Genomic DNA, 25638 nt, shown 5'->3' with positions numbered 1-25638 from the left:
TTTTTTTAACTGTGAGGTTACAAAACCCACTGAATGTTCCACTTGTCATAGTAAGTTCCCCTTCAACTTTCCTTCAACTGGTCATTCACACCTTTAATGAGGGGGTTGAGGGTGAGCCAAGGGGTTTGACTCCAATGTGGATTTTGCTGGAGCTGGTCTCTGGAGAGCTGTTTCAAAAAAATACTGTGTCTATGTGTATCAGAGAGAGTGGGAAAAGGAGAACTAGGAGTACTGTGGTTATTGATTGTGGAATAGCAGGAAGTGGTTGTTTTTAGGAACTCTTTGCATAGTGCTCTTTAGAAGTAGTCCCTGCAGCGATCACGCAAACAAGTGTAAACAACAGTACTGTGTTGAAAGCATTTTTTTTTATTTTGTGTTTTTGCATCCCATCATGCGTCTCCTGCTTAAATTTGCCCTGCAGTAGTCTATGGTACGTGTTCTGAGCACATTTAAGGTAGGCTAGGCTACGGTATTCGGTAGGTGTGGTATCGTATTCTTTTTCGATTTACGACTTTTCCACTTATGATGGGTTTATCAGAACATAACCTCGTCGTTAGTTGAGGAGCATTTATACAGTAGATATAGTGGTACCAATTGTTACATTGGCACAAATTATGAAGTCAATTAGGGTAGAAGGCACATCATCCAGGACTGAATGTAATGAATAGTTTTGGTTACAGGACTGCAGTAAGATTTGGACATCAATACTCCTGGGGAACATTTACATGAGTTAGTGGAAAAGCTTCGATGTACAGGGGCACTTCAGACTTCCTGGAGTCCGAGGAGGACGCAGAACCTAGTTCTATGCTCCTTTTTCTGATCCTGCAGCACAGTGTCATGGACATGATCATCCCAATAGCCTGGAAAGGAGAAAGTACAGTATGGTGATTACTCTCTCAGTCCAAAGAAAATCTGATGTGTCCACAGACATCTTTAAATTGATATTCCAAGAGGTGACATGACATGAGTGCGTATTGTAAAACAACGTATAAGGGAACGAAAACAAGAAAAGTGGTCCGTACCGCAACGGCAACCACGCAAAAAATGGCTCCAGTGAAAACAGCAAATACTTTATCAAGGTATTTAAGTATGATTGGAGCACAAGGCTGAAAAGAAACAAAAGAACAAAATTGGTTTAGTCACATGCGTCAGTTTACACTGTAATTACACTTCATACACACTTTACACGGGACCTGGTGCCCATGCTTGTTCACGCGATTCTAGGTGGTAAAACCTTGTAATCAATTTTGTTTATTATGAGAATTAAAAATAGTTCACCTCTGAGTACACCTGCAGCTCTGAGTCTTCAGCACGTCTAACCTGAATGAACGCAGGGGAGATTTTGGTGAATAAACGGCAAACAATGGTTTTTTTTCACGGTTCTGTTACTTTGCACAGTAAAGGCATTATGTGAGAAGCAGAGCTATCAAAAAAACCAAATAAAATAATTGTTGGATTTATTAACACGGAAAATATTTGCCAAACGCCCCCCACCCCCCAATCCAGCCACAGTGCTCAAGGTTCGGTTTAAACAAGGCTTACAGTATTTTCGTTCAATTGTCTAGTAACTGTGTGCGTAAACTGACATACCCAGAAACCCTCATATGATATGGATACCGTCCTGCATTTTGGGGTGTTCTGGTAAGCTGCAGAACAGTGGCAGGTCAGAGGAATTTTTCCCCCCCAGTCCTGGTAGCCATTGTAGACTCCGCAGCAATGGAGCTGCTCGAGAGAGGCAGCCGATCAGCGTCAGGTCACGTTACATGAAACAAAACAAAACGAATGTGTCAAGTTTGACAGAATGCTGCATTTCTCACTTTGTAATACATGACAACTGGTACTCAAAGCTGGAATAAACAAAGGAACCCATACCAAGTACTGAAACTTGTTTGCAACCGTTGTAATCTCGGAACTGGCCTTATCCAACGGCGTGATGCTTCTGAAGTAAACCTGTAGCCTGTCCTTCACCTAAAAAGGGGAAAATGTGCATTGTGGAAATATTCTGCCCAATACATGATGACCTGAACAATTACAGGAAATATGTATACCACTTAATAATCCTTCAACATGACATTTCAACAACGCTGAAAAATGTAATAATGTAACAGATCAGAAGAATACGTCTATATATAACTTTGTATAACAATACAATAGATGCAGAAATAATATGACATGTACCTGTGACGAGAAGGGAACTAAGGAGATACCGGCCCACAAAAACACCACCACCACTGCAGTCATCACAAGGAAAAACTAGAAAAGAAATAATACCATAGTCAGTGTAGAATTATGGCTTTGATATTCTCATCATGCCGCTGTCACTGTGACTCTGGGTACACAGGGCTGTTGCAATTTAATCTGTTACTCAGTTTCAGACGCTGAACAGGTGCAGGATGTGACAGTAGAACACGGTAAGTGGTGCGGTTCTGGCTCCGTTGTGATGGAACGACCTCCCCTTCTCACTCACAGCTGCTGAATCTCTGTCCACATTTAAAAAGGGTCTTAAAACTCACCTCTTCCAGACTAACTTCACCCATGATCTCTTAAGTTCACGTAAGGTGTAAATGTTCCTAAAGTTATAGTGCATGATCATGCCTGGATGAATCCTTTACGCGGCTGCTCGTGTAATGTAACGCAAATGTTTATATGTATCAAAAAAAAATTACAAGGAAGGTGATTTGGAATCGTGTATATTTGGATAAAGTTTTATGCAGCAACTCATATGATGTACATTGTTTCATACAATGGAAAGAAAAACTGCGCTTGAGAATCACATCTGAGTCTCTTTCTCCTAATGTAAGGAACACATTGTATTTTCTACGAGATGTACGTTGCTTTGGAGAATGGATAAATGTAAATGTACGAGTTGATCATGTTGCTGCTGAAGGACTGGGAGTCGTTTTTGAGTCCATTGCTGTTGAAGTATCATAAAAGCACCTGAAACTTGAACATTTATAGGGCTCATGAGATGGTTTATTTACCGCGATTAGTGGCCATTTCTTCTCCTTGTAGGCACCAAAGACCCCCAGACCTGCGACTAACATCGTGAGCATTCCAGTTATGTCGACAAACATGACCCCTCGAGAGACTCTGCTATCAACCTGCAAGGAAACCCCCCCACCCCCAAGTTGACAGTTGTATCTCTGCTGTACTCAACATATTTACTTTGACATTACCACAAGGACACAAGAGGGAGCACAGCTGCACACAAAGTGATTCTCCTCTTAATGTCCAGTCTACTGACTTAGGTGATATGGACCAAAAGATACCCAAACTTTGCCCTGATGTTTTGACTACCGCTTATGACTCTTTAGCTTTGAGCACATCCATTAGTCCTGTTTCTTGTGCGGATTTCAACTTACCTCATTATAGCGGAATCGACTAAATTCTCCGAGTAAGACAATCAGTCCTCCTGCAATCTAAACACAATAGATTCATGAAATGGAATTAGTGGTGCCATTTTTTACTTTTATCACTTACACCCTCACTTCTGTCCAGAACTCCTATAAATACTTTCACTTTGCAGATTGTTCTTATTGGTTTGACATACAGCTGCATGTCATTTGGAAAAGGAGTTTGGAACAAAAACTTTCAACAATGGAGAGAGAGAGGAAAAAAAAAAAATTAAATTCTCATTTACCTTTTCAAGTTTAAAGGTGTGAATAATATAATTAATAATTATATAGAAGTGTTTGAGCCCCCACACCACCTCTGTAAGACACATTAACAGTGTGTCGTGCAGGATTCCTTATCAGCAGGGTTTCTTTGAATATGAACTTAATATTATAAGAAACCGTCAACCTCTCAAACCCAACTCTTTGCAACATCTTGCATGGTTTTCTAGGCAGGACAGGGATACTATATGAGGCAAAGGGCAAAACATGACAACCCCCCACACCTGGAGCTGGGCTCAAACCCAGGCCCAGCAAAGAGCCCAGTAACAGTGAGTCAATGGCACTATCTGCTGTGCCTCTGTGTCTTGCACTTACCCAAACACTCCCAAACCCTCCATTTCTTCTTTTCGCAACAGTTGGACTACATTTGTACAAGTTCAGTACAGGAAACACTTTAACTAGAACAAGGTCAATTTTTCTGAAAGATGGACACAGATAGAATATAGGATAAAGAATGCGGGGTTAAATAAAATCTCCATTGAGCATTAAGGCTGGAGCTTCAGTCTTGGAATCTGAAGGTTTCTGCCTTAAACTCTTGCTGCTGCCCTTGATCAAGGATCTTACCTTGAACTAGGACAGAGAGATTACCTTGTTGTATAAAAATTTTAAACAGCTTATCATACTGTCTGTGATGAATTGGCATCTTGTCCAGTGGGTAACCCCCCATCCTTTAGTCCCATCGTGACCCTGATCAGGGCAAGCAGTTCCTGAACATGGCTCGATGGATTACTGTTCTGGTTGGTAGAGGTGTCAGTGCAACAGAGAAGAATAAGTACAAGTGTTTAGGTGTGTGTGGTACTTCACCAGGCTTGTCTGGTCTTGTTTAATGCAGCAGAGGCAAAGGTAGCTGATAGATACAGGTTTTTGCAGTCATTTTCAGGGAAGTAAACTGTTCCCAGCATAGTAAAAGGGCTCCAGCGATAAAGTTTCCATTCATGCAAAATGAAAGCAGAAGCACCACACATCTCGAAAGCACTGCGTGCAATTCCAGTGAGATGGGTTTCAGAGCGATGCCCAGGAAGCGCTCGGATCATTTGAAATAAACCCAGCAAAATCCGAGTTTGATTGAATTCTGCACAACGCAGAACTGAAGAAATTGAGGGTTCCCTCCAAAAGGATGCCATTCGCTCTACGTGACATCCGACTTGCTGCAATGGCATATGGACAATTGTGGTGTGGAATACAGTATCTATGGGTGACATTTCCACTGGAGACTCAAGGTAAAAAGTCCATGCTCTTAACTTGCTTTCTCTTTTTTTAAATAAATTAAATCACAAACATGTTTTCTTTTTGACTTGTGCACTTACTTTCACTAACTGCTTGTCCTGGTCTGCATACCAGTACATTGCAGGCTCACGACAGACAGACAGACAGACAATGTGGAAACTCCACAAAGACTCAGCCAGGTTCAAACCAACACCAAAACTGACCAGGGACTGTGAGGCAGCAGTACTACCCGCTGCACCTCTATGCCACTCAGGACTTGAGCATTTACTGCAGAGTTCTGTCAGATATAAGGACTGTTGTACACCACTATAAACATTTGTTTCATATTTTACAACATCCATCCGTTTCATTTTATATCAACAGCAGATGTCATGTGTTTTCATTGTGTTAATTTTCAAGTTGCAAAGACATGAAAAATTCTGCATTGTGTCACAAGACAGATTTAACAATATCAGCAATACTATTTTTCTGTATATTGACCATACTGAGCTCTCGGATTGCACCATTTAATCTGACAGTTGACTTTCCCTTTCCATGTCTCCTTTTCAATAAAATGTACATGAATGGTTCACTTGGCTAAGATTTGACACCACTGAGGATCTTTCCTGCCAAAAGTTATACTGTAAAGACAGTGTAAATATGGTTTATAATTGTAAAACTTTCAAGAATAACCAGTCTATTGTTATATTTCATAAACACCATCATACAAAGCCACTCACCCCAAACAGGACGTTGACGACAATGAACGACCATTTGAAACAGAGGTAAACATTTCCCATTTTGAGCACAAGTCACAGTATCACGGCATCACAAATTCAGTGTGAGGAAGAATGAATACTTTCATTTTCAGGCAATTTACAGTAAGTCACATGTAAAACCATCCCCCTTCCCCTCAGCAGTAGTTGAGCAAGTAGAACAAGAAGGCAAACAGCTTCTCATGCCAGGTGCTCTTTTACTTGTCTGTTCACGTACATGCACATACAAAACATAGCCTGCACTTGAGTCTAGTATTAACTGGAACTCCACAGGGATTTTTTTGGTCCATCAGCAAAAAATGAAGACAAATGGAATCAGAATTTATTTTACTTTTTACATAGTGTGACAACCCAAAAATGAAAATGAAATGAGACTTTCTGAAAAGCTGTAATACACTGTAGCGTCTCCCCATGGAGCTACTAAAGACATGCTCACAAGTCAGTAACAGGAATATGCTCTTTATTGACCATGCACATGTCCTCTCAATTTTTTTTCCCCCCCCCCATGTATCAGATTAGATTACCAGCCCCCCAAAGATGTCTGGCCCCACACACTGTCCAACTGGACAGGTAAAAAATTTCTCCAGTCATCATTTCTGATGATTAAAGTCTTTATTCAGTAAATAAATCCTAAAAACTGTCATGCCCATAATAAAATCAAAAATAAAACAAAATCAATAAAGCCAACAATAAAACCAGAGTGGTGCAGCAAGTAGCGCTACTGTCTCACAGCGCCTGGGTGGTGCAAGAGAACGTGGGTTCAATTCCTGCTCAGTCTGTGTGGAGTCTACGTGTTCTCCTCGTGTCTGTGTGGGTTTCCTCCGGGTCCTCTGGTTTCCTCCCACAGTCCAAAGACATGCTGTCCAGGTTCCCCCATAGTGTGAGAGTGACACAGAAAAAGTGTGTTTCACTGATGCATGGATGAGTGACCCAGTGTAAGTAGTGCATCTAGCAGTGTCAGTCACCTTGGTGAATAAGATGTGTGGGCTAGTAACACTACATAGTATCTGTCGTAAGTTGCTTTGGACAAAAGTGTCTGCTACGTGAATAAATGTAAATATAAAGACTGCATGACAGGTCCTTTAAGACACTAAAAGACATACCCCAAGGCTTAAAACCATAAATAATTAAAAAGGACCTTGCCTGACAACTCCACTGCTCAAGAGTGGTGGCCCCATGACCTGTTCCCAGGGTGTTACCGTATACCTTACCTACTGTTCTTGGGTGTTTTCCTTTCCACAGCACATCTTTCCTATTGACATTTTAGCAAAATAAGTGAATGATACAAATACATATACACTTGACCAAATATGGACACCATTAAGAAAATGGGGGGGGGGGGGGAAACCCCCCCCCCCCCCCCACACACAGTAAACTAACCTACACAACACTAAACTAAACCATTAAAGTAAATAAAAATATAACAATGACAAAGAAAAATTAAAAAAAAAGACAAACGGGGGGGGGGGGGGGGGGGGTGCGTAGTGGCATAGTGGGCTTGGCCGAGTTGTGCTCTCTGGTGGGTCTGTTGTTAGAGTCCTGCTTCGGGTGCCGTGTGACAGACTGGCATCCCATCCTGGGTGTGTCCCCTCCCCTTCCGGCCTTACGCCCTGTGTTGCCGGGTTAGGCTCCGGTTTGCCGCGACCCCTTTTGGGAAATGCGGTTTGTGTGTGTGATTAATATAAATACACCACACATGTAGCCATTTAAGTGACTAAAAGTGAAGAGTGCTATAAATTACAAAGATTAAAGAAATTGTGTAATTGCACAAAGATATTAAAACCCTGCACCTAACATAAAACACATAACACTTAACATTAATCAAAAATAGGGGTTGCAGTGTATAAGTGCCAAAAGGAACCATGTTACTTACCCAAGGATGGAGGAACTGCCACAGGCCTGTGGCGTTAGTCAAGAGGCCCTTCCACCTCTCTTTGGCTTCTAAGTAACCTCATTGCGAGACGTCAAACTCTAGCCTAAACTTTAGGTTGGCCCGGATTTTACAATACACACCCTGAACGCCCAAATCTCTTTGTCTGGACCAGCTGAGTTTTTGCATTCCAAAGCATTTGCTTGGCTATGCTGATCACCAGTCACGTCTGGGTACCCGATGCCTTCTGAGCACCAGGGTTCCATCTCCTCAAAACTTTGTCGTACGTCAAAACCATCTGTGGATCGATCTTCCTGCACAGGCGGGTCACCAAACACCGGACCTCCTGCATCTGTCTGCAGTCCCAAAAAGCTCTCGCCGCATCAGAGTCAAGAGCAGAGTGGGTGGCCTGCCAGTTTCTGCCTTTACAGGCCCACCTTTACAAAGCAAGTTGCCAGTCAAACAATGCCAGTTCAGATTATCCACAGGACCCATCCTTACCTTGTAACCGACTGCACAACTACTTGTCCAAGCCCCGATGACATCTCAGCAGGACTACTGCAACTCTCTCCTGTCTGGCCTTCCTGCTACTGCCATCAAACCTCTACAGCTGATACAGAATGTTGCTGCCCAAGTTCTGTTTGACTTGCCAAACCTTTCCCACATATCTCATCTACTCAATTTTCTGCACTGGTTTCCTATAGCTGCCCGGATCAAATTTAAGGCCCTGGTTATAGCCTACAAATACATCAATGGAACTGCTCCCAGCTATTTTCAAGACTATCAACTGCTACACCCTTCCCCATCTGGGAGTCCCACTGGCTCCTTGTTAGTGGTTTCCAAACAGTAGCAAAGTAAGCTTACAAAACCACATCAGCTGGACCCAGAAAACTTCTCTTTGCACATGGAGTGACTTATGCTTCTTGCAAGCGACAGGGGGGAAAGCATCCAAGTGACCTTTTTTCAACCATCATACTGCTACATGCATTTTAATCCCCGTGGAATAAGGGAAAAAGCAAAAAAGAAGAAATCTACTTTATTTCTGTACTTTTCCAAAAGCCAATAAAACAAAATTACTTTCACATCAACCAAAATGGTTAAAGGCAGCAGTTAAAAGTACATAATATGCAGAAGAAAATTAAGCTGAAGAGCATGACCAGCTTGGAAATTTACTGCACCCTTGTAAATAGGTTATTTAAATATAAACTTAAAGTGATGACAATGCAGACTTTTCTAATCAAAATTCTTTCAAAAGTTTATAATACATATTCCTATAACACAATAAGGATGCAGAGCTCAAACTGCAGTGCAATTGCTCTAGTTCAGCTAAAAATCAGAACACCAGGGAGAGCTCATACCCAGAACCACAGGAGACCATCCAGAGATGTTCAGTTCTGCACATTGAGTGTAAGAAACTGCTTTGCTGAAATCCATTCACCTCCATGCTCATTCTCTGGTCCATCAAGGAGAACAAGTCCACAAACACCTTATTTGCTGGAAATCATTACATTTTCATCATATTTCATCTGCAGAGTTAGTCATACATCATTTATATACATAACTTTTGATGGGCGGTGCAAAGTTGTAGTCCTACAGGTGTACGTAGTTGAAGTGTGCCTCTCAGGCAGCCCCAACATTCTTCTTGCCAATCTGGCAGTAGAGGGTCATTGCAAAACCCATTCCAAAGAGCTGGAATTTAAAATAAAAAACATGCACAATTGTGACATACGACCATGACATCCCATGTACTTTGTGGGGAAGTGGGCTTTCTGAAGCATCTTTTGAAGCACCAAATCCCACACTTTAGATGGTAGCCTAGGGGTTACAGTTTTTGCCTTTGCACCCGAAGGTCACAGGTTCAAATCCCACTTCCATCTATTAGTACCCTTCAGTAAAGTACTTGCCCTAAGTTACATCACTGAAATTGCCCAGATTTTTTTTATATATAAAAATGAGTAAGTTGTTAGCAGCTAAGCATTGAGTCACTTAGTGTCAAATTTATTGATGTCAATGTAATCATTTAGTAAATAAGAAGTAATCATGGCAAACCGCAGAAGTTATGCAACATGTATCAAACGCTTGAAAATAAATGCCATATTGTGCATCAGCTGGAAAGAAATTAGTTTCATTTCATGTATTTTGCTCTGCAGTTCTTACCAGCAGTATAGCAAAACCGAAGGCAATTCCCAGGGCGATGGTGAGATGACTCTTGATGTAGAGTATCACAGCTGTGACACAGGGCTGCCCAGAAAAGCACCTTTTTAAAACCCAAGCTATATGAGCAGTAAACAAAAAGCACATTGACAGCATTTTACTCATTTATTTTTATCCAGTTTATGAAGGCTCACCGTGTTATAGACTCTCCTGCCACTGACTGTATCACAGGATGCAGATGTATCTGTGCAGTTACAGGATTGCGGGATTTGGCCCTCCCAGTCCTGGGGGCCGTTCAAAAGACCACAGCACTTTGCCTGTTAAGGGTTTAGAAGAACATTTTAACATCACACCCAGCTTACTTGACCAATTGGCCCAAGCAACTGCTGTGGTAGATGACATGACCATAAAGCCAATATTGTGGCATAGGACCGCATTCAGTACTGGATTTTGCTTCTACTGTGCTTTGACAGATTAGAATCATTTGGGGAAAAGTGTCAGAATAACCTAGAATAATGTGAACAGCCCCATCAGACTGAGAAACTTTTTATTGTCCATACACTATGGGATGAGCCCAGGTGCCAACCAATGTCAACCGCTTGTCCCGAGTGCGGTTGCAGCAAGCCAGAGCCTATCCCAGAAGCACAGGGTGCAGGGATGATGGGGGAGGGGAAACACCCTGGATGGGATGCCGGTCCATTGCAAGGCACCCTAAGCAGGACTTCAGCCCCACACCTGCCACACAGGAGGCACTGGCCATATGCCACCACACCCACCTATGAGCCCAGATGTTCAATGCAAAGTCAGACTTCCCTTACACATGGCCACTTGTTCAGTTAAGGATCACTACAACTATTTAAGCTACAGTTTGAAGAGTTTGCTTCCTGTTACATGGAGCTCACCTCCTTTTCAAGAAACTGAAGATCAGTCTGAACATCAACTGGCTGTTTGCTCAGCGGGAGCATCTTCCCCAGTTCCTGCTTCACCCAGTCAGACTGAAGTGCAAGAAAGAAGTGAGCGCCATGGGCACATCCTGTGATCTGACATCAGTCAAGTCAAGCATTTACACTGCAGAACAATGTTAAAGACTGTTCTATAGCTGAGAAAGTAGTAAAAAGTATTAATAGGTATATCACCACTACACTTTGATGTTTCATAACAAATGAATTTGTTTGAAAGAAATCAGTGTGCACAATTCCAAGAGTCTGACGATTCTCCAGTCGAATAAGAGACAGCTCTTCTGACACAGCTGATCCTTTAGTTGACAAGTTAGCCACAATAGTAGCAAAGACCAAGAATTTGTTCTTGGAAGATTGTTGGGTAAAGGCTACTCAGGTAATGCAGAACTACCCTTGAGCAACATACTTAGGCTGCATTTTTCCAGTAAAGTAACCTAGCTGCTAACAAGGGCCAAATATTTTGACAAGAGGTCAGCTGTATTACAATAGCTCCTTGTCCCTGGAGCATGCATAGCCTTCAATAACCCAACAAAACAGATCTGACATTTAATTGATTAGCAGCAAGGAGGACTGAGATTTGCACCCCTTCTACAGTACCTTGCCTTCTTCCAAAGCACCCAAGATGCCTGCAGCCAGCAGGAGAATGAAGATCAGGAGCAGACCAATGAAGAACTGAAAAAGGACAGACACGTTTCAGCAAGTACCGAGTTTGACCTTTGCATGGTAAGCTTCGGAATTCTTGTTTTTTAAAAAAAAAAAAAAAAAAAACCCCCACACACACACACACACACACACACACACACACACACACACACACACACACACACAGTTTTCTTGTCCGATTGCTTGGGCACTGCAGGCCCACTTATTTTACCTACACAGATGGGGCATCCTGCTGTTTATATAACCTGTGATGTGATAGAGCAATGACAATGACCTTCAGATTTAATACCTCAAGCTGGAGCCTCAGAAAGGTCCATAGTCACAACATGACAATCACAGCACTCTTTATCCACAAAGTAGATATTAATGCAACCTGTCTTGACATTGCTTTAGTACAATGAATGCCATCTAGAGGCTGCCTGCTCAAATCCCAGTCCTTTCACCACTATATTGTCTTTGAGAAAGGCATTTCTCCTGAATTCCTCTAACAATCAGAATATGGAAAAGCGGTGTCGGAATACATGGAGTGAACTGCTGAACGTGTAACAGTTCATCCCTCGTGTATTGATTACATTGGCAGAACAAGCAAACAAAAATGAGATGTATGTCACTCTAGAGAAGTGTCTGCTAAATGAAATGTTTAAAAAAAAAAAAGGCACGAGACCATGGTGGCCATTCACAGTGCCATCTTGAGAATGACCTACTGTTTCAATTTGGGAGCAATTGTAAATTGCTGTTGATAAAGGTAGCAGCTTAAACACACACACACACACATATATATATATATATACATACATACATACATACACACATACATATATATATATATATATATATATATATATATATATATATATATATATATATATATATATATATATATATATATATATATATATATACATATATATATACACACACACACACCAATCTGGTTGTTAGAGATGTCAGTTTGCAGTCAAAGGACATGAGTTGGACTCTCTGGTCTTTGTTTAGTACTGTTCACTGAGGTACTGTCACATGAATACCTCTAGGGAAGCTGTACAAATTGGTAAACTAATGTGTGTAAACAGCATCATATAGAAACCTAAAACTGTGTTTATAGGGTCAGCTAAATCATGGTTCATAATGCCTAGCAGGTTCTGGTCCTTTTTTGTCTTTACAGTCTATGATTACTCTAATTGTGATTAATACCTTGCACAAGAGAAGAGACAGAGGTTACACTCCTGTAGCTGATGATTTAATATATTAGAGTTTGACCTATCAAATAGTGTCCCTTCTGCAAGCCAGTGCAGCCATCAGTGACAGTTCATACCAGAAGCAGCAAGCAGCGGTTTTCTCGAAGGGCACCACAACAGCCCAGGAAACCGAGGACCATGATTATCGCCCCGATGGCTATGAGTAGGTCGATTCCAGGAAGAGCCATATTCGTGATCTAGAAAAGTACAAGATGACAATTTCACATATGATCTATTAGTCCCTTTTTAATATTTGATTGAGATATACAAAATGCTCAAATTTCATACAACTTTTCAAAACACTTGTATAATTTCATTATTCAAAATACTGCTTATGGAGGCACCACAGTCTCAATTAACTCATGTACACAAAATTGTCAACAGGCAAGAAATACAAATACAAAAGGCAGAACACGTTTCTTGGTCAACAATACAATACCTTATTAGCACCCTTGCTCACTTTAAGGTAAATTGAGACACCAAGTATGATACAGCCACTGATCTGAGGGGGGAAGCATAATCCAGTTAATTTGAACAATATGAGAAATGCATACATAACATTGCTTGGGTCTACAGAGCAGCCTGACTTACTGCTATATTGTTGCTGGTATTTGACACACAAAAAGTCGTCGAAAGGGTTAAATAAAACTTAGAAGTCAAACTTCATTTTAGCCACTATCGTTACCGCAACATTATATGCAAAGCCATTTCCCTTATGGTGTTTTAAAATGCTTCATTGTGAAGAAATGTTTTATAAATGTAATAACGCACTTACAGTAAACTTAGTTTTGCTCTGGTGTTATCATGCAATAGTTTTTGTAGCCATTTTCTTGTGTGTCAGTATTGTTTATTTACCTTTCCATTATGGGAACCGTACAATCAAAAATGACAAGCAGAAGGTAAGGTAATCCATCAAATTAAGAAACAGTTACAAATGTGTAGTCACAGTAAAAACAAAGATGATCATTTGAGCCTTTCGACGATTTATTCATAGCATGAAAACGGATCATGCAAGTCAGTGACAGTAAAATACGGTAACTTCCATTTTAAACAAAAGAGCTAAATTTAATCAAAGGCAATTTAGACAGTGTGTGTGATTGCCTAGGTGTTCACATAATTGCCCATTACATTCAGTCCTTGTTGTGACCACACACAATGTCCACAACTGCTTGTCATGAGCAGGGTCACGGTGAACCGAACATCAAGTTATGAGATAATAGAATATAAGCCCTGAGATGGAGTGGTGCTTCCTGCTTCACGCCTTTGGTTATCAGAACAGGCTCTTAAGGACTGTTACCCTTCATAAAGCAGGTAGTGTTTGAATACTGAATAAGTCTTACAACAAATTCATTATCCCTTTTACTGATCATCACAGAGGGGAGCTAATAGTGTAGTGATTAGAGCAGCTACATTAAAAGCTACGCAGTAGAATTACGTAGAAGTGTAAATAAGGAATTTAATGCTGAAAGTCCCTTTTGAGGAAGGTGTCAGCTAAATGAGTAAATGTGGCAAAGTGGTTCAATTTACAACCAAATACAGTTCCAGTCTTCCATGTAACTACAAGTCTACAACGCAGTGTCTTTTGAATTATTTACAAGATGACTAATTTCTCAGATGTCATATGAGAACATAGATGGAGACAATGGAAATATTAAGCCCAGTCTATAACAGGCTCCTCATTTTGCTGACTAGTCTAGAGAGCTGCCTTAGAATTACTGAATTCATGTCAGTGCTTTAACACCCTTTAAAAAAAAAAAAAAAAAAAAAAAAAAAAAAAACCCTTTAACCAGAAAACAAAAAAGTACTGAGTTACAGATCACAATTAAAGTGGAACAAGTCTAAAGCACAGGAGTCCTGCTGAAGGTCTTTAGAACTTTGCTACAGCGCTGAGACAGGAGACCAAAGTGTATGCCAGCACATGTATCAGCTCAATTCCATTCCTTCTTGAAGCCCGTGGCATACATTTATCTATCTGGCAGATGCTTTTCTCCGAAGCAACTTCCAATACATTAAGTGTTACTAGCTCACACACCTTATTGAAGAAGGTGACGTATACTGCTAGAGATGCTACTTACAATGAGTCACTCATCTATACATCAGTAGAAAACATTCTGTCACTCACACACTATGGGTGAACCTGAACAGCATGTCTTTGGATTGTGGCAGGGGAACCCAAACAGACACAGGGAGAACATGCAAACTCCACACAGACTGCACGGGGAATCGAACCCACGGCCTCTCGCATCACCCAGGTGCTGAAAGACACCAGCGCAACTCGCTGTGCTACCCTGGTGTTAATACGAACTGAGCTCTTAGCGTGTGTGTGAGCAGAACTGACCACCTGAAACCTCAAAATTACCAAGGTAGATATGGTGTGATGCCTTTAGCATGTAAACTTATTTGCAGGCTACCACCTGAAGTCCTAAAAGGAGCCCTGCCATTGTACCACCTCAGTGAATCATGTATGAACTGTGAATAGTTTTGAATAAAAGCATTAGCTGAGCAACAAGAGTCTCTGAAGTCACCATTTCACAGCCGAATAAAGGCGTCTGTTGGAAAGCACGTAAACTTAACACATTACAGTAAGTGAAGCGACAACCATTCAAGAGCAAACCGTACATGACAATGTGTTCAGGAAGCATTGCAGTCCTTTCTACCACACATATTGACTGTAAGGTGCTTAGACCACATGGTGAGCAACAGTTGCTGTGAACTGCCATTGATGAGAGCATAAAAGACCTTGTTATCTATGCATGTTTCACTCTGTTGTGGCTGTTACGTTACTCGACACCAGCATGAGTCGAACGCGCCACTGAAACCATCGCCACTCCCAAAACAAAGCACCAACACCTGTCACACACAGAGAGACATTACCTATCGCAAATAATACTGCGAACATCAACTAGTAAGTTCAGAAGCTACAAAGTAAATTTATTCCTTTTCATAACTGCCCGATTGTTCCTTCCAAACACTAGTCAGCACAGAAAGCCCGAAACATTTCAACTATCAAAGCCAAGTGGGGGGATCAACTATGTGAAAACTCTTGTTCAGTTTTGTGTATGGTAAAAGAGGACATTAATTCCTAACCAGGGAAACTAGCTCATGTTATCAACCAGTTATCTACAACTTTAGTATTTAATAATTCACTATGTGAACAGTCTCACGTTGTAAAAATAGTGAAGTCAGAATAGATTAAATCTATACTTTTTCAACCTTAGGAAATGCAAAAGAACCATAATTGCTTGTTGATCAAAGCAAGAGGGAAGAAAAAAAGGCCCCCTGACCCAAACCATACTCATAAAGTAGAGCTACACCTAAATTTGGGGCACAGTAGTGTATAAATCCAAGGTTAGGTATTAAAATGGGAAACCTGAACTGGTCTGGCATTAAACTTAGTCCAGGCTTTGGCCTTTCTCACCGAAACGCATGGACAAGTCACAAAATGATTGATACCAGAACTTGTAGAACCGGTCTAAGTGGTAGGACCACTTTTTTTAAAATGAAGGACACAGCACTTTAGCACGGTGAAACTGCTCTGCTATAAACAACCAGGAGAACTAGTATGACTGCTTTGCATGACCATACATTCCTTAATAGGTCACAATGTCTTACTCAAGGTGTGTTGCAAGTGACGAGGCCATTGCGGCTACTGGACCACATTGACTGAACTGTTGAGACTCTATAGCCTCCCATTTATAGATTTACAGTTGGTAACATGTTCAAGGAAAACAAAGTTCACACTCTAAGCTCTTACATTTACAGATGAATTTGGTGGCATAGTGAGTGATGAGACATTAATAGAAATTCACACCTGTCAAGAGTTTCATAACAGTCTTGAGAAGCAGAACCTTAGAATTATATTCTTCACCTCAAGGTTCTTTCACAGAATTATCAAATTGTGTTCAGGTCAAGACAGGCAAAACTATCAGTTCTTAAAAGGCAATGAGTCTATTACTTTTAGAAGTGTATTATTGACTCAAATTAATAAAACTTCCAGGAAAACCATATTAAAAAGTGCAGTTTCTTTTGTTTTGCCTGTAAATTGCCTTTTCACAGAGTGTCTTTCTGAATGAGAAGGGTTTCAGCCAAGAACCATTGCATAGCAATTGACCCAAAATTTAGAAGGCTTGTCACCTCCCTGGAAGGTGTACTATGCCTGCAACACACAGGAGACCAGATAGGTTTCTAAAGACTCTCCATTATTTGAAAGACCATAATTTTCCTTTTAAAAAAAAAAGACATTCTATAGGAACATTAAAATTTAAAACAAAAGCAGTACAATAAGAATGTGGAACTACTCCCTCTGTATGAACCCACTTGTTCTATGAAGCAATACAAATATCCTACAACAGCACTAAATATCATAATTACAACTAAGGTAGCAAAGCAGAAAAAAAATACTTAGTCTTCAAACAGTAGTGGAAAAATGTACTCACCCAGAAGAGCAGATTAAATAAAAAAAACAAGTACTTGATACATTTGTTGACCGCCATGTTCCTCAACTACACAGGATTGAATAACTTGAGACTTCACACAGCACAAAGAGCTCTCAAGAGGTCAGCGTTAGGTGCTTTATGGTCTCCCTTTCCACAGGTGTGTGTGTGTATGTCTCACCTCCCTTCCCTGCTTTTACACATATATGGGCGTGGCTTTCAAAGGGGAGAGCACCAAAAGGGTTCGTACACACCATGTCCTCTCACTACCCTTGGGTTCTGATGGTCAAGGTCAGATCTGGGTTATCTGACACCTGAGCTGTTGTTGTTCAGAAAATGTTCTTTAATCGGGCAAGTTTGAAACAGTTAAACCAGTGGTTCTCAACCTTTCGGAACTAAGCCCCCCCAAACCTCTCCTATTATATGACATGCCCCCCATGACTAGATAGATAGATTTTTCTTTTTTTTTAGAATTTTTGTACTTTTTTTTTTTCCACTTTTTTAACCTTTATGTTTTTTTTTTTCCCTTTTAAAACTATCTAAAAGACAATAGTGGAACACCCCCTTAATTTATCAAAAATGTTTTTGAAAAATATAGTTACTAATTTGTAACATTACGTGTAATATAATATGATATGCAAACTGGGACGTCGGGTGCGTTTCGCAAGCCATTCCATTATGATTACAAATTAGTGGGAAAGGTGCGCTTGCTTCTTTTTACAAAGAAAGAAGCACAATGGATGCGCAGTTCAGTGTTGGACAGCGAAAGCCTGAGGTCATCCTCCACCTGCAGGCGATTTCGGTATTTTGTTTTCAACGCGGTCAATTTTGAAAACCCGGCATCGCACAAAATACGTTGAGGCGAATGGAAGCAGCAATTTAACTGCGGCGGCGTCAGACAACCGAGGACATTCAGTGATCGCAGTGACCAAAACGAAGGCAGAGAGCGAGAGCTTAGACTTTTTAGCTGGTGGTGCTGACGACGGACAATCGCCACAACTCCGTTTAGCACGTGTGATGAACTTATTCATACCCACTTATTAATTCGACTGGTATCTTTCACGTTCTGACTCGTGTCTACGCTGCCAGCTACACGTAAAAAGCGGGCTTAAGCTCCGCCTCTCCAACTCGGAAAGAAAATGCAGAGGGAGAAGGAGCGCGTTTTTAAAATATTTTTAATTGTAATTATTCTTAAATATTTTTTAAATAATGACGAGATTTTTATGCACGTTATAATTGAAAAGCAATAAAATACACTGAGTACCCAAATGATGACGTGTCTCTGTGCTTTTTTTTTTCTTGGAAACAATTTGCGCCCCCCCCGCCGTTGAGAACCAATGAGTTAAACTATTAATATCTGCTCTGAGAAATACCACCTTCACAAGAAGAGTCAATGCGTTAATGAGCACTTTTCTTATTTGTGTAAATAACAAAACATGATTAGAATTCTGTGTGAAAGACAGTCCTGGAAAAGGATGTGTTTACTTCCTTAATTCTGAATTTTTTTTTTCACCGTTTAAGCTTTTGTTTGTTGGTATTAAGCACCCTTCATGTTCCACTAGTTAATAAGTCACTAATTAGAAGCAATTTGTTAAAACCAGGGTGCAATGTCTCTGACAGAACCCAAATTTGCCTGCACTCAATTGGCAAATTACAAATCAAGGAAGAAAATAAACAAAGGCATAAATACTGATGGCTTTAATCTATACCGGTTTACACAGCTGGGTTTATTTATAAAGTAATTCAGATTTACCATTATATCTAATGAGGGCCCTATACACGCTGCTGTTCCCTCTGAACTTTTTCCGTCACAGTCCCTTTATTTTCTGTGAAATATTTCTTAAATGAGTTTTTCTAATGATATGGGTTAAGGTGTGTTTGGGAATTATTTCATTAAAGTTTTTAAAACCTAAACTTCTTCCAATGTTAAATAAGCAAAAGTCTGTGTACCCAATTTTTAATAACATTTTTCTTTTTTGTGCTTGTTTCTAAAATACACAGACATTTAAATGATGCAGTGGGAATGTGGTATCAGCTGGGCCTGTTGCCACACCTTGCTCGGGAATGAGTCTCCATTCTTTGCCTGGTTGTAGGTTTCACACACATGCTTCTCTCTTCCATGGAGACTCATCAGCCAACTTTCTTTTAAGAGATAAAATAACAGCTCCTTATGCAATATCTCACAGAGGGTTTCGGCGTCAGTCTCCTTTGGCTGACAGCTTTGTGGTGTACGGAAATGTGTGAAACGGAACAATTGGCTGAAATGAAAATGTGCAACGATATGGAGACGCATGTAACACGATTTAATGGGAGTGTGAAAATGAATGTGTAACACAACTATGGGTAGTATGGAAATATGGTACTTAGTTATTTCAGATGGTATTTATTGACATGACATTCTGACCAGTGCCCTGTTCACATTCAACAGCAGCTGTTTTCAGTTCTTTCAGAAAGAGATGGCAAAAGAAAAGACCTCTAGATGGTGACAAACACACACATTTGCTCTGAAACATTGCCTATGCCAGGAATCCTAGACATGGGTGATGTGCATATGTTCCTCTTGTGGTGTAAATTCAGTATTTGGGGAAATGTATGTGTTCTGTATATGTGAATCTGGTATGCGGCATCATATGAAGTTTCTGGTGTGGTAAATGTCAGCTTTTCATAAATGAAACCTTTCTCACTCTCACTTTAGTTTTGTTTGACATGTCTATTAATCACTGGGCTCAACAGTTGATGATCTGTTTGAATGATGGTGTCCAGTGTTCATCTGAACCAAGTTCTAAAGTTATATTTGAAACAGACCTGGTGAAATCAGTTTCATCCCAAGTACCATCTGTAAACAAGCAGTAATGAGAGGAAAAGGGGTCCAAATGAATGAAGCCAGTGTTTGCACGGTGTTGCCGGCTTGACTGGAAGACACAAACCAACAAATGCGCACAAAGGTACTTTTGAAAATTATTTTAATGTATCCTCTGTGGACCCTTATCTGCCAAGATGTAAGGGTGAGGAAATAAAATGGGAATAAAAAATACACAAAGTTTAAAGAAAGCACTCAGATGGGGGGTAAAGACTTTTTAGAGTGTTTTAGAGTACAGCATCATATGTGGTACCTGAATTTCTCAGCACTGCAAAACTAACCCATCTCAGTTACATGAACAATATTATTATTAATTGCTTTAATGAAACACCTGGCTGAATTCATAGAGTTTGTGCTTGCAAAAGTTAGAGTTAAAGGAAAAGGAAGAGTAGCAACCAGGTGGAAACCAGTTTATACCTAAGGACACAAGTGGAGGAAAGATCATTCTGGAAGCTCTTTCTATGCAGCTGCCAAGAGTTGACATTCACTCAATGGCACTAGACTAAAACAATGTTAGGCAGCGTGGTCAAGCACTTCTGACTGTGTTCCTTACTCAAGAGTACTACAGCAAGGCTCATCTCTGGATCTCAGCTAGTCTTCACGTTAGGAGTGTGTGTAGGTCCCCAGCTGCTGACATACCTGGTACTGGACCAAATAGGATGTTTTTCAGCAGAGAGTAGCAAGTGTTTGCTGAGCATAGCCTAGGGTTTGGGGTAACCTTTCATTGAAAGATGTAAAGGTCCCCCATGGTAAAGACTGTATGTTTGAAAAGTCATAAACTTGTGTGTTGACATACAGGGAGGCTGTACACAGTGACCCTTTGGTTGGCATCTTGAGCTCTCAGGCTTCCAAAATCTAATACACAAGTATACTGTGGAGCCAGCCAATGTCTGGAATGGGATTTTACACCATACCCCACTGCTGGAGTGTCACTTTGATGTGGAGAACACATCTGCCACGGACCTCTTAATCCAGTTAACACATGGGGAACATACGTTTTCAGTTTCTGATGTTTACTGCAATGTAAGCGGACATGCTGAGTTAAAATGACAGTAATGTGCGGTGAGACTCAGCAGACACACTGGACACGGCTGCATAGAAGAAAACAGATGATCAAGTATGACTGAGAAATATCTACACAAGAAAGAAATAAACTTAATTTCTAAAAAAAATGGAGGAGGATATCATATTTAGTGAGATGTCAATTTAATTCTCAGTAAATTTGCAAAATCCTAATCTTCTCTCGCCTACATGTCTTCTGCTCATGACTTCACGAGCCTCTTTTGTCACCCAGACATGTCCTGTAGAAGGTTTTATTTGAGTTTTCAATGTTCCAGAGCTGGCTAACGGACACCACTATGGTCACAGGTCTCTTCCACAGTCTGTGCTGATTCCCCACTCTGCTACATTCACAGGGATTTTCACTGGATACGACTAAGTGCTGCTGCCGTCTCACAGCTTGTGCAGTTTTCACTGAGCATTCACAAATCTCTGACTGATACAGAAGATGGTTACACAGTGGTTAAGGCTGTTTTCTTCTAGTCTGAAGGTTTCTAGTTCAAATCCTCACTTTTGTGGTAGTGCCCCTGATCAGCATACTTACACTGAACTGGTATGGAGAAAACCCTCCTCTACAGATGGGCAAGTATGAATTTTTTAAGTCAGCACTGCAAAACCGCCTTGGACAATGGTTTATGATAAATAAAAGTTTAAAATTATGTTTTACTGAAAATTGTTTTTGTTCTCCTTTTAAAGACAATCCGTTGTTTTAAATACATCTGTGATAATTCCAAAGGGTTCATAAACTGTTTATCTGGATTTCTACATTAATGGGTCCTGAAATGTGATCATCTGAGATCATCTTCATCTAAGTCATAACAATAAAGTCTTAAACACATTTTACATTTCCTTATCTATTGAACTTGTGGAATAAGCACACACACACATTTTCAGAACCACTTGTCCCATACGGGGTCACAGGGAACTGGAGCCTACCCGGCAACACAGGGCGTAAGGGAACACACCCAGGACGGGACGCCAGTTCGTCACAAGGCACCCCAAGCGGGACTCAAACCCCAGACCCACCGGAGAGCAGGACTGTGGTCCAACCCACTGCGCCACCGCATCACCACACCCCCACCTGTGGAATAAGCAATCACTCCCTATTGTTTTCACTTGTGGTATGAAAGTTAGCACATATTGTTTTACCTAGTTTTACCTATATATACCTAGTCTTATAATCAAAATACCCTAAACATACATATGTACAAATAATGAAGACGCATTATAAAGTGTACCTGTGAATTTGCTATTAATGAAGATATGCATATTCCACTTCCCATTCTTGTAATGTCTTTGATCAAGGTATGTATCTTAGAGTACTACAGTAAAAATACCCTGCTGTATAAATGGGTCAAAGACACTGAGGTGCCCTGGACACAAGTACCAGCTGTAAGATGAAAAAATGACAATGCAACATACTTGGATTAAACGTGATTGTATATAAAAGCTGTCTGTTTTAGATGATGTTGCCAAATTTCCATAGTTAAGGCATCTACAAGAGTAATCTAAAATTGGTTGAAAACATGCCTTGAAATTAATTTTTAAAAAAAAGTGAAAAATACTTTGTAATGACACATGTCAAGGCAAACAGAGGACATGGAGGAGGCTGGACCCAAGTGCAGGATCAGTTATTCAAAACCAAAGGACTAAGCTGGTTCTCATAATTGGGGACGTGCAAATGGTCGGTCGATTGGCAGACAGAGCTGGAGCAAGGATCCAAGGTCAGGGTCGAGGGAGGAAGCATGAAGTCGTGACCAAGGAGCCATGAAGCTGGGCTACGAAGCAAAGAGAAGCAGGACAGGGGACAAGGTAGGTTCAAGAGCATGGTTGTCTTAAGTGAGATTCCACAACTGTGCGGTGGTGGAGTGGTGCTCTTTATAGCCGGTTGCTCTAATTAGAGCCAGGTGCTTCTGGTTGAGGGGGGAGTGGTGGCGCAGTGGGCTTGGCTGGGTCCCGCTCTCTGGTGGGTCCGGGGTTCGAGTCCTGCTTGGGGTGGCTTGGTGCCGTCCTGGGTGTCTCCCCTCCCCCTCCAGCCTTGCACCCTGTGTTGCCTGGTTAGGTTCCAGCTTGCCGCGACCCTCCTCGAGACAAGTGGTTTCAGACTCTGTGTGTGTGTGTGTGTGTGTGTGTGTGTGTGTGTGTGCGCACTTCTGGTTGAGGTACGGGTGTGCTCATGACAGCACAGAGTTTATCACATGACAAATATTCATTTCTCCCCACCAGATATTCTTAGAAAGAAGGCACGCTGAATAACAGAATCATCCACATGTAGCTTATTAATGCAGAAAACAGACGTGACAACCTCCACGAAAGTGTTCATTTAATAGAACATTTCATCTGGATGAGGGGGTAGACGGCGGGTGGGGAGGTGAGATTACTTTTCTTTAAGTCGAGAGATTTTCAGCATAATTAAAAATTGCAAAAAGTGCCATGTGTATGACTGCAAAGCAAAGTTATTTTAATGCTTTGTGGGTGTTTTTCGAAATTATCGCCTGAGGACAAGTCTGGGTACTGAGGCACTCTGTAACTCGTAGAAATAACACAGTTATGGGACTAAGGCGTGTAAAAACCATCCTTGTTGACCATTTCAATACAGGGCAGTTGCCTGTTGGAGCTGCACAATCATGTCGTTTTAATCCTTCACTGAAATGAAAAATCACTTAGTGTTTGGACACATGGTTGGTCATGGGCTTCTTTTGATTCCAGGAAATTTGTTTAAAGGGCAAAATGAAGCTGTCTGCGGAAACACAGGCAGAAAGCAGAGAAAAACGGAGCAATATGTGGATGCTTTCTGGATTTTACTCAAATTCTTGAACCTAAGTGCATTTGTAGTTTTACATCTATTGTATGGTGGCATAGTGATTAGAGCCCTTACCTGGAAATCTGGAGGTCCTTGGATTGAATCCCTTCTATAGACCTCTTTATCAATGTATTTACCCTGAATTGCTCCAGGAGAAATATCCAGCTCAACGAATGGCGCACAATTCTAAGTAGCTTGTTGTTGTACAAATTCAGCTCCTTTGGCCAGAACTATCAGCTGCGTAAAGATTAAGAATAATACAGAATTTCTCATGTTCAGAAATAGCTGTTTTTATAACGTAAGATGCTTTGGAGCAGTAATGTTTGTGTGGTGGCTGGGTGCAAATGAGCATCACAGTGTGGTCAGTTGTAGTGGTGAAGTGGGGGGCATGAAGGGCAACCTTCTGTGTGCTTGTGTGCCTGCAGACGACGGTTTACAGTTGAGTTCTACGTTGACAGCCATGTTGATAGTGTTTTTGAGATTAAAGGTGGGGGGGGGGGGGTGAGGATAGGAACCACTGAACCAAATCTGTTGCAAAAACTGATTCAGCATATTGAAACAATCAGGAATCCCACGAATCACCTGCTTCTCAGGCTGCTTGTAACCCTTCCCCACCTCTGTCAGGTCTTTAAGTGCGAGCTTCTGTCCCAGCTTCTCCGAGTAGCCCAGTTCCCTTCTCATAAAGCCTTTTTTGGCCCTTGCTTCCCCTCAAGCCCCTTTCCCTTTCAGAGCCTTGTCCTAAAAAGTGACAACATTGGCTGCCAAGGGCCCCTCCGCCGCCAGGGTGCCCCTAACAATTGAGTTACCTTGCAAGTGCGCCGCTATCTGGCAAAGCGGTGAATGCCAAACATGTGCCAAAAATGAAGGCACCTGTGAGGAGCCCAGAAGAGAAAGAGAATAAAAAAAGAAGAGGAAAGAAAGCTACAGGCTGGAGGTAGTCTCCTTTTTTGGGCTTCAACTGCAACATTACAGAATTTGTTCTGAAGTTTAGGAGAGAAATGGCAGGGGAGTCAGAGAGGACACCACCACAGCCTGAAAAAGGGCCTAGAAGAGAAAACCAACAAGAAAACAGCAACAAGGAGGAGGTCGCACGAATAAGAACAGACGAAGAAAGGCAGCAAGGAGGCAAAGTAAAATAAGGGTCACTGGGAGCTGATGGTTTCCGTGGCCTGAGCGCTTCACGGAGTCTGTGACTGAGCCGCTAGAGAGGGGACTCTGGAGGTTGGGGGGTGGACCCCAAAGAGAACGTGGAAATTATCCACACAGTGCACCAAAAGCACCGCACCGGACTGTCTCTTAATGTTTAAAAGCTGCAAAACTGGAGGGAAAGTCAAAGTGGCACGGTGTTCGGTCCAGAGACACTGCCGACACTTGGTATTAGGTACCATTCGTTTACGGTGGCACTGAGTGACGTCACGGGGCGCGAGACGCGGACAGGACTGTGTTAAATCTCAGTGCCCGCACTGGCACGAGACTCACGGACTGAGCCGTCCGTCCCGATCCAGTCGTTGTGACCATCGGAGCGACTGCGCTGACGGCGCTTTCGGCGAGAAGCGGGAGGAACGCGAGCCGCACACGTCGCGCGCGCTGCACGCGCTCGCGCCACACGATGCCCCCGCGCTCGCTCCTCTTATCCCTGCTGCTTGCGGTGGCAGAGCCGAGGCGCACAGCGGCCAAGGGGCTTCGCCACGGCGGGTGTCCGTCACGCTGTCACTGCGAGGCGGACGGCGCGCGACTGCGCGTGGACTGCTCGGACCTTGGGCTCACAGCCCTGCCGGCGAACCTGAGCGTCTTCACATCTTACCTGTGAGTCCCGCCGAGACAAGTGCAGCAAGTGCCACGGCTATAATAAAACACGAGAAACTTAAGGTGCCGTCGTCTATCCTCCACGTATCTACGCGTGTGTCTGTCTGAATTGGCAAATAATAATACATTTCATGCAA

The 25638-nt window shown here is 41.7% G+C and overlaps 4 protein-coding genes across 6 annotated transcripts in view; 1 reads left to right on the top strand and 3 right to left on the bottom strand.

Annotated features, from left to right (window-relative positions):
• ttll1 (tubulin tyrosine ligase-like family, member 1) overlaps positions 1-25638 on the bottom strand; it is a 917975-nt gene that overhangs the window by 670391 nt on the left and 221946 nt on the right. The gene's annotated exons all lie outside the window — the stretch shown is intronic.
• LOC108942237 (tetraspanin-8-like) lies at positions 355-7870 on the bottom strand. Of its 3 annotated transcripts, none has more exons than XM_018765409.2 (9): positions 7530-7870; positions 3363-3419; positions 2982-3101; positions 2179-2253; positions 1873-1968; positions 1591-1722; positions 1279-1320; positions 1023-1106; positions 355-860 (listed from the first exon to the last, which is right to left on the bottom strand). In XM_018765409.2, exons 3-9 carry the CDS (start codon positions 3072-3074, stop codon positions 702-704), a joined length of 681 nt encoding a protein of 226 aa, XP_018620925.2. In that variant the 5' UTR covers positions 3075-3101; positions 3363-3419; positions 7530-7870; the 3' UTR covers positions 355-701. The 3 variants fall into 3 exon arrangements, with proteins under 3 accessions (XP_018620925.2, XP_018620924.2, XP_029107953.1); XM_018765408.2 differs by lacking the exon at positions 7530-7870 and adding an exon at positions 5621-5714; XM_029252120.1 differs by lacking the exons at positions 2982-3101; positions 7530-7870 and adding an exon at positions 5621-5714.
• On the bottom strand, positions 8460-17152 carry LOC108942144 (tetraspanin-8-like). Its single transcript, XM_018765282.2, has 8 exons — positions 16977-17152; positions 12980-13042; positions 12618-12737; positions 11237-11311; positions 10583-10675; positions 9875-9997; positions 9684-9767; positions 8460-9215 (listed from the first exon to the last, which is right to left on the bottom strand). The coding sequence occupies exons 1-8, from the start codon at positions 17031-17033 to the stop codon at positions 9147-9149; spliced, it is 684 nt and encodes a 227-aa protein (XP_018620798.1). The 5' UTR covers positions 17034-17152; the 3' UTR covers positions 8460-9146.
• Positions 25125-25638, top strand: part of LOC108942205 (leucine-rich repeat-containing G-protein coupled receptor 5-like) — a 32309-nt gene continuing 31795 nt past the window's right edge. Inside the window, exon 1 of the mRNA XM_018765354.1 lies at positions 25125-25501. Within this exon, the coding sequence (XP_018620870.1) occupies positions 25305-25501 (197 nt within the window). The 5' untranslated portion in view covers positions 25125-25304. The remainder of the gene's footprint in view (positions 25502-25638) is intronic.

Source organism: Scleropages formosus, chromosome 5, assembly GCF_900964775.1.
Source record: "Scleropages formosus chromosome 5, fSclFor1.1, whole genome shotgun sequence".
In the NCBI taxonomy this organism is placed as follows: domain Eukaryota; kingdom Metazoa; phylum Chordata; class Actinopteri; order Osteoglossiformes; family Osteoglossidae; genus Scleropages; species Scleropages formosus.
The sequence above is the reverse complement of the archived record's forward strand: the minus strand, read 5'-3'. Positions and strand labels throughout refer to the sequence as shown.

What these genes read in the sequence shown, in the direction of transcription:
- LOC108942237 (XM_018765408.2), bottom strand. Translation starts at nt 5,680, where the DNA reads ATGGGAAATGTTTACCTCTGTTTCAAATGGTCGTTCATTGTCGTCAAC. An exon ending in AGAAATGGCCACTAATCGCG is followed by an intron (nt 2,254 to 2,981) that starts GTAAATAAACCA and finishes TTTCTTTTCTAG; the next exon opens with TTTTTCCTTGTGATGACTGC. An exon ending in TATCATATGAGGGTTTCTGG is followed by an intron (nt 1,321 to 1,590) that starts GTATGTCAGTTT and finishes GCGTTCATTCAG; the next exon opens with GTTAGACGTGCTGAAGACTC.
- LOC108942144 (XM_018765282.2), bottom strand. Translation starts at nt 17,033, where the DNA reads ATGGCGGTCAACAAATGTATCAAGTACTTGTTTTTTTTATTTAATCTG. An exon ending in GTGCTTTGGAAGAAGGCAAG is followed by an intron (nt 10,676 to 11,236) that starts GTACTGTAGAAG and finishes CTTGCACTTCAG; the next exon opens with TCTGACTGGGTGAAGCAGGA. An exon ending in TCGGTTTTGCTATACTGCTG is followed by an intron (nt 9,216 to 9,683) that starts GTAAGAACTGCA and finishes TTTAAATTCCAG; the next exon opens with CTCTTTGGAATGGGTTTTGC.